Source organism: Bombus vancouverensis, chromosome 2, assembly GCF_051014615.1.
Source record: "Bombus vancouverensis nearcticus chromosome 2, iyBomVanc1_principal, whole genome shotgun sequence".
In the NCBI taxonomy this organism is placed as follows: domain Eukaryota; kingdom Metazoa; phylum Arthropoda; class Insecta; order Hymenoptera; family Apidae; genus Bombus; species Bombus vancouverensis.
The window spans coordinates 14,564,868-14,573,724 of NC_134912.1; the positions used below are offsets into that span (position 1 = coordinate 14,564,868).

An 8,857-nucleotide genomic window follows, 5' to 3' on the forward strand; every position below is an offset into this window, starting at 1 on the left:
ATATTTTCATTGCCTTTATTACATATCTATTTATACATGATTATATATGCATGCAGTTCTACTCTCACGAAAGTTTACTACCCGCCCTTTATTTATTATTATTATTATTATTATCCTGCCTCAGGACGATCGTGTTCTTTTTTGCTCCCGAATTGACAATCTGCTCGATACTCTTTAAAAAAAAAAAGAACAACTACCCACAGTCAAGCAAAAAAAGAAGAAATGAACAAAACCTCTTAAAAGAATGCAACCATGAACAAAATACCATGCAAATTGCAAGAAAGTGAATGTGACTGAAAGAAAATGTTCCCGCGTCGTTGCCAATACGATGCGACAGCTAACCTGTAAGCATGATCGAGAAACTGACGCTGGCGACATCTGGGTTCGCTGCATACATGCGATGGCGCGTGCATTGTTCCGTTTGTAAAATCAATTTGTATCGCTTTTGGATTCAACCAGTGGCATTAACTCCTCTTGCGCGAACTATCGCGGCCGGTAAAGGCCGGCTCGAATGGAGTTGCGGATTGTATTGGCAGCGAAGTGAGAATATTGGATCGCATTGAACCGTTGACCGCGGAAGCTGATTTGACAGACAAAATCGATTGTTCGCGCTCTCGACAACTTTGTTTTGGAATACATGCGTTCCACGATCGAAATTTTAGTCCAGAGAATTTCCTTTTTTTTTCTTTTTCCTGTTGAATCTATTTTTATTTTTATACAAAAAATTGTAGAATTTGTAATATGTGTATATTTCCTCTCTCTTGTCCTTTTTCGATGATATTTTTAATTACTTTTTCTTTATATTGGAATTTCATTACTGTTGATTGGTACACGATAGGATTTAAAATGTTTCGAATCAGCGTGCCACGGTTCAACGGATCAACGATACGATCCGATCTCGAAAGATCTCGATATATCTTTGATTTATAACAGTCGAGTTGCGGTGATGCGAGGCCAAGTTGTAACCGAACAAGGAATTGGAATAGTAGGCATCAGGGTGTCCGTGGACAGGGACCCTCGCTTTGGATTCACGTTAACCAGAGCTGATGGATGGTGAGTACTAATTTTTACTTTCTATCACATTGTATCACAAAAAATAGCGATTGAAATTATACATGAAATTCACTCAATTGACTGGACCAAGATAATTATCAATTTTAGTTCAGCTTAGCTATTATATATACGTGTAATAGATTTTTATATAATTATTACATATATATACACATATATGGGAATCCTATATACATAATTTCTGTAGCAGATTTCTATATTCTCGTATATCAAAATTACTAAGAGATGATGAAAGGAACAGCAGACACATGTCTACCAACCCACATTCAAATCAAATTCTCACACTATGCAAAATCCAAATCAGTACCTCAGCAGTTCACACCGTCCAATCGAACAACCCAACTCAATATCCCCACTCCTGTTTAAAAAAAAGGGAGAAACAGAAAAGTCAGAATCGCATATCAATAGATACACAAACATATGGGGTAATATAGTAGTATTTGCGCCTGATGGGCGTGTATGGCAGCTTGGGCGTCCTTCCTAATAGGATCAAGGGTGCATTGTAATGAAGGGTATGGGGAAACTGGATGGAGTATGGGTAGATGGTGAAACACCTATATCAAACAGGTATATAGTAATCCTGGCGAGGATAATCCTGAAACACGGAGCCGGAGGAGTTGGCCTGGTAAACCACATCAAAGCTCGAGCTAATGATGTCGAAAGCTTCCTAATTACTCCGTGCAAACCTGTGTGATTAGTCTGACCTGCGTCTATCCCTTGCTACCCCCTCCGGTTGGATCGCTGGCAAAATTTTACCATAATATAGTGAACTGTGAACGTGAGAGAAATTATACATTGACGGAACTCGTCGAAACGATAACAGTTCCGCTTCTACCTATCTATCTATCTTACTCATTAGCGTCATCTCTCTCTCTCTCTCTCTCTCTCTTTAACTTGCAGTTTCATGTAATCCCAAAGAGAAGTTCGAGGTAGAATTCCCTCGTTGTATTCACGGGTTAATGAATACAGGACCGTGATAGATTGGCAGTTATTGCAGCCAGACTGTCTGATAAATACGCGTTTGTCGTTGCTTGATTACGAGTACGGCTTATGATTGAATCTGTTGTACGCGAGACGTTCCTATGATTTCTGTTCTTGTAATGCGACAGAGGACTTTCAAATCGGATTTCAAACATGTCCAGGTAAAAGTTGCGGCGAACTGGACCCAATGGCATAGTTCAGCTTGCCACCTGTCGATGTCGCGCGATTAAATGAGTCACAGGAACGACTGATAGAGGGCACTGCTCGGGCATTCTCTTAGAAGCCAGTAACGATATTTGAACACATATTGTTAGAAATTTTTATATCCACAAGCTCTGCTGTTGCTGTTGGTGAAAGAATATATAGTTATAAATATTGCTGAAAATGTTTATTTTAATTTGAGCTTCCTAAGGTTTAGCCACAGGAGATTTTAAGCTCTGTATTTTACCATAGCATCCAAATTCCATTTACTTTCCTCTATTCACAAAAATTCACTCGGCGTACATCGAAGAACATCAAACTCACTCGCGAGAGTTTTTGGTCCATAAAATAAATTGGGAGAGTGTTACTACTCTGAACGTTAAAATTAACCCCAGAATCATGAATTTCGAGACGGTTAAGGGGTTCTAGCGACGCGTATCCTTTATCGATCATCCATAGCCTGTAAACCCGATGTAATACCGGAAGCTAAGGTATAGTTTGAAATGCATTTACGTACTTCGATTAGGTTCGACGTGTTGGTGAACGGAGGCGGTGCGGTGACGCTTCAGTTCCAGCGTAGCCCCTTCAAACCCCTCACGAGGACGGTATTCGTGCCATGGAATCAAATAGTGGTTCTGCCTCCTGTGGTGATGACCCTTAACGAGGAAGGCGAATCTCATAAATCTAATCAACCTCCGAGTCCAGCTGTCGGTAAGTATGAATCTCCAATTATTATTTACTTTTCTTTTTGTTTTTCTACCTTTTTTCACGTTTTGTCGTGTCACGGAATCAATTGGTGTTAAACATGAACGGTGGTCCAAAGTGTCTAATGTTTGAAAAATTGGATGACTATTTATAATAAGTATTTATAATAACTATTTACAACAGTTGTTTGTAATAATTCCTTTATTTACAATTTGTTGTTTTCTTTTTTATCAGTTCTTATTTTCTTTCTCTTTTTCATATTTGAGAAATGTGAATGTTATTTAATTGTTTACTGCTTCATCGTCATCCTTCTTCAACGTGCAAAGAGGAATTTATAAGGGACCCGTTGCTGCTCGTGTGTGCCGTCTTTGTTCCGTCCTTAAGTGTTTTATGTTTTTAAGTTCCTTACCATTTATGGCATACAATATAATAGGCTCCCCAGGGATATCGATGGGACTATTTAGCGAACATGGCCCGTGCCTGGAGCACGATCACGAGCTGTTAAGGCCCATCATCGTTAGCACTTGGATGCCAGAAAAAGTGGGCGACCTTCCAGGCAAAAGTTTGGTCTTCGCTGAAAGTCAGGTAAATTATTTTCTCTTACATTCTTCGTTAATTATTATATGTTGGAAACTAACTTTATTTTTTATAATGTAATTCACAAATTTTGGGCAATTAAAACCAAATATGGCTATTGCTCCTAAACGTCCAAAATTCCTAACCTTTACCCTACAATTATTATGCATCATATAATCCCATATTCACACTTCATACACAGGTCCCTTTTCTGATCTAAAATTCAGATATCCAATCCAGAACCAAATTTCTGACAAACACAATGTTTCCGTTCTCCAGTTTAGCATCCCATTGAATCCTTTCTTCTTGTAGATCGTCCAGGAGAGCATCGCCATTCCGGGCTCGAATCTACACTTGATGTACCAGAGCAGCCAGGCGGCTGGTTACTTATCGACTGTGAGAATGCAGCTGACCGGGCCATTCATCCCAAAATCGCTGACGCATGTGCACGTGCACGTAGAGATCGAAGGGTCACTGCACACGAAGACCTACGAGGCAGATCCAAATTTGACGCACACATTCGCCTGGAACAAGCGAAACGTTTACAAGCAGAAGGTGTATGGTGTGGCACAGGCGAGAATTTCGATCGGCTATCAACATTCCACTTGTCCAGCAGTGATTTGGGAGACACAAACAGCCACGTTGCAAGGCTTTGACGTAGATATCTCGGATATTGGAGGCTGGGGTTTAGACATTCACCATCACTACAACTTCCACGAAGGCATACTTCAAAAAGGAGATGGTACCACGATGCATTTCAAGCAGTATCCTCGCACAGTGAAGGTGGTAATGGGTACTGGACTGCAGAGAAGCTTGGTGTGCCAGGATTGCGATGGTTTGGCTAAGGATGCTAGGTTATTGACACCCGTAGCGCTTACTAGTGGCCCAGATGGAAGCATTTATGTAGGAGACTTCAATTTAGTCCGCAGGATTACACCCGAAGGAAATGTATATACTGTTCTGACTTTGAGGTATGTTTGGAGCAATATAGGAATTTGAAAAGTAGAGCGATATTTAGGAAAAGAGGAAAGATCGAGTTATTTATTGAAATCTTTCTGAATGGTCTAATAGTGTTATTAATCTCTAAGATCAACGAATTTCTGAATGAGCTATGAAATATGTATTTTCAGTGCAACTCAAGTGGCTTACGAATATTATCTCTGCGTTTCTCCGGCGGACGGACACTTATATATCAGTGACCCAGAAAAACATCAAATATTAAAAGCTTTGTCGCTGAAGAACGTCCAACATCCTAACCTCAATATCGAACCCGTCGTTGGAAGCGGAGAAAGGTGCATTCCTGGCGACGAAAGTCATTGTGGTGACGAAGGTCCAGCTATCCGTGCCAAATTGGCTCATCCAAAAGGTAAACTTCAGATCAAGTTTTAGTTATTCATTTGCCTATTATCATCTTCTTAACCTAGTAAACAGATAAACTAATTCTATGCATTTAACATTAACAGGAATCGCTATCGCTGCCGACAAGACCATGTACATCGCTGATGGACGGAACATACGCGCGGTAGATCCCCACGGTATCATCCACACGTTAGTGGGACACCATGGACACCATAATCACTGGTCACCAGCTCCATGCGTCGGTGCTATACCTGCTCATCAAGCTCAACTACAATGGCCGACTGGATTAACCTTAAGTCCTCTGGATGGATCTCTTCACTTCATCGATGACAGGCTCGTTTTGAAACTCACCAGTGATCTAAAAGTTCGTGTAGTAGCTGGAACGCCCCTGCATTGCACTAGTAACACTAACAGCAACGGAAACAACAATGATAGCGATCTGAAAAAGGTGAACGTGACGACTACTACCAGTATAAAGAAATCCGATGAAGTTCTTGGTTCTGTACTTGCTGTCAGCTTCAGTCCAACTGGAGAACTTTACATAGCAGAAAGTGATTCACACAAAGTGAATTCTATCAAGATCGTAGACAGCTCAGGAAAAATGTCTCATTTTGCTGGACAACAGCAAGAGCGGTTGCGTGGCCAATGCGAATGTAATAATACTACTCCAAGCACTAAGGATTTGGAAAGTTGTTCATGCACCGATGACACCAGTAGTACAGAAACCTTATTGTCATCGAACGCCAAGTTTACCGCCATTTCTGCTCTAGCCGTGTCACCAGATGGCGTCCTACACGTGGCTGATCAGGGTAGTCTTCACATCCTTGCCTTACAACCCTATCTTCCAAATCACGACGAAAGTGGAGAGTTCCATATTCCTTTCCCACCATCGAACGAGGTGTATGTGTTTAATCGATATGGTCAACACATTTCCACGAAGGACTTGACGTCTGGTAAAACTCGATATTCGTTCTTGTATAGTAAAAACACGAGCTTTGGAAAGTTGTCTACGGTGAGAGACAGTGCTGGAAATAAGATTCAGTTCTTAAGGGATTATAGTAGCGTGGTCAATTCTATAGAGAATACGCAAGATCACAAGTCTGAATTGAAGATTTCTGCAGTTGGATTTTTGGAAAAATTGTCTGAACGTGGAAGAGCCGAAATTGCACTTGCGTATGATGGTTCAACAGGATTACTGACAAGTAGATCAGGAGGCGGTGAAACGTACATCTACAATTACGACAATTTGGGTCGTGTTACTGACGTCATTCTACCCACTGGTGAAAAATTGAAGCTATTCTCAGATCTGTCCGACGACGAAGGTTTATCAGTTAAAGTATCAGCCCCGCTTCAGGCTTTGTCAAAGGGCGATAAGCAGAGAATCGTGGAATTCAAGATGAAAAACGAAAGATCAAAGGTGTTAACAATTACTGATGGTACGAAGATCAAGAAAGCGATCGCATTCACTAACAGCAGCCTAGAGGTCCTTCTTCCTGGTGGTGGCAGAGTGCTAAGTGCAGCCACTACAAAACATCCTCTCCTGGAAGCTGCACTACCTGTGGAGGCTGAAATGTTGCCAATGTGGAGCTACCAACTGATGTCTTTAGGTGAACTAACCAACACAATGACTACCACCTACAACCTTGTCGGCGACGTCAGCCACACTCAACAGACTTTGAACAGAGAAATCTGGGTAAATGACACTCGCGTGATTGGTGTAGAATTCGAACAAGCTTTCAGGCGAGAAACATTCTATGACAAAGCAAGAAATCCATTGTTGACTGTTACCTTTGACCCTGCTGGCCTTCCTCTGACCTGGCAACCGCATGAGCAAGGTTACAACCTCAGTATCATATATGATAGGTTCAATCGGATCGAAAGCTGGAAATGGGGCCCGTCTGATGAGTCTTATGGGTACGATAGACACGGACAATTGGCTGAAGTCACTAGCAATCAGGATGGAACCAAACGATATACCTACAACGATTTCAACGTATTATCCAATATTACCCTGGCCAGCGATAGGCACTTCACCTTGCAATATGACGATGATGGTGGACTACGTCATATCATCCTCCCATCAGGAACTAAACATTCGTTTTCCTGTCAGGCTTCTCTAGGTTTTCTTAGAGTGACCTATACTCCACCAGGCAGCAGCAGAGCTTACCTTCAACATTATAGTCACGATGGAAACTTATTACAAACTGTATTCCCTGGAGATGGAGCTCGTATCGTCTACAGGTATCACACTTCAGGACAGCTTGCTGAAGTTGTTCACGGTGATGGAAAGAGTGAAATTAGATACACAGAAAGTGGTTTGCCTTCAGAAGTTATCCATTCTGAACGAGACGTAGAGTACAAGTGGGACTATCAATACAGCGCTGGTCTATTAGTTGAGGAACGTATAGACTTTGGTGCAAAGACTGGTCTCAGCAACGCCAAGTTTACGTTCGATTATGATTCAAACTTCAGATTGATTAATGTACAAGGTAGAATTGGTGGCCAGACCCTTCCAACTCATACCATGGCATATAGTCCTAGAACCGGTATGCTGGAGCAGATTGGACAATTCAAAATAACCAGACCTCAGCCTAATGAAACCACCGTGTTCGATGGAACTGCGTTATTCTCAAGAATCACGGATGATAGATTTTTGGAGACCCAAGTGACTTTGACGATTCATCAATTGGAGGTCTTCAGGATGGAATTCACACATGATACTCGCGATCGTATCAACCAGACTAGGACTTATACGCGCAATGTTGCTGTTAACACTTACACCAATGTGAAAAATTACACCTGGGACTGTGATGGTCAGCTGACTGGGGTAGAAGCTCAAGAACCATGGGGATTCAAGTACGACGCAAACGGAAATATGTTGTCATTGACATATCGAGGGAACACTATACCTATGGAATATAATAGCTTGGACAGGATTGTTAAATTCGGTGAAGGATTGTATAAATATGATAATAGAGGTTTGGTGGTGCAGAATGCTAGAGAGGAGAGGTTCAACTACAACGCTAAAGGACTTTTAGTTCGTGCCACTAAACGTGGACGATTCGATGTCAGATATTACTATGATCATCTAGATCGTTTGGCTACTAGGAAAGATAATTACGGAAACGTCACCCAATTCTTCTACAACAATCAGAAACGTCCTCATGAAGTCAGCCAGATTTACAGTCCAAGGGATGGCAAACTGATGTCATTAGTGTATGATGACAGGGGACACTTAATTTACGCTCAAGTCTATCGGCATAAATATTATATCGCCACCGATCAGTGTGGAACTCCAATCATGATTTTCAGCCAATATGGCGAAGGCATTAGGGAAATTATGAGATCACCCTATGGACATATCGTTTATGACTCGAATCCTTATTTGTATTTGCCTGTTGACTTCTGTGGTGGACTCTTAGATCAGGTAGGTTAGAGATGGATAGTGTAAAATTATTAAACGATATAATGTATATAGGATTTTAGTTTTAATAATAATATTTTAATGTAATGTGATAAAAATGATAAAGATCTAAGGTTTTATATTCTATATTTAAGTACATCTTTTTAAATCTTGTTCAACTCAGGTAACGTCCTTAGTGCACATGCCAAACGGCAAAGTTTATGATCCACTGATAGGTCAGTGGATGTCTCCTTTGTGGGAGAATGTTCTGGACAGAGTGGACACTCCGACTCATCTACATCTATACAGGTTCAATGGAAACGACCCTATTGATGTTAGACACACAGACCGACCAAACCAACCAACCGGTAAGCTTACTCCTCTCTCGAGGAGAGATACCTTATTGAAGATTTAGTGGTTGCATAGCTAGTTTGGTCAATATTGACGCGTTCTAAGGTGGACTGCGTCTACTTAGTCATCTCTGAGAATTTAATTACATACATGTCTAGTACTCTATATAATACAATAGTATCTATGCAGAGTTAACTATTTTTATATTAA

General features: G+C 41.1%; 1 protein-coding gene across 4 annotated transcripts in view; it reads left to right on the top strand.

Moving 5' to 3' along the window:
- The window catches only part of Ten-a (Teneurin-a transmembrane protein), a 113,553-nt gene that overhangs the window by 99,734 nt on the left and 4,962 nt on the right, over positions 1 to 8,857 (top strand). For 3 of the 4 annotated variants that reach the window (XM_033345371.2, XM_076624307.1, XM_076624297.1), the window contains 7 exons: positions 934 to 1,053; positions 2,780 to 2,964; positions 3,392 to 3,543; positions 3,847 to 4,505; positions 4,665 to 4,900; positions 4,998 to 8,320; positions 8,481 to 8,664. In XM_033345371.2, coding sequence (XP_033201262.2) covers positions 934 to 1,053; positions 2,780 to 2,964; positions 3,392 to 3,543; positions 3,847 to 4,505; positions 4,665 to 4,900; positions 4,998 to 8,320; positions 8,481 to 8,664 — 4,859 coding nt within the window. The remainder of the gene's footprint in view (positions 1 to 933; positions 1,054 to 2,779; positions 2,965 to 3,391; positions 3,544 to 3,846; positions 4,506 to 4,664; positions 4,901 to 4,997; positions 8,321 to 8,480; positions 8,665 to 8,857) is intronic. The other variant, XM_076624303.1, reaches the window with a different exon arrangement.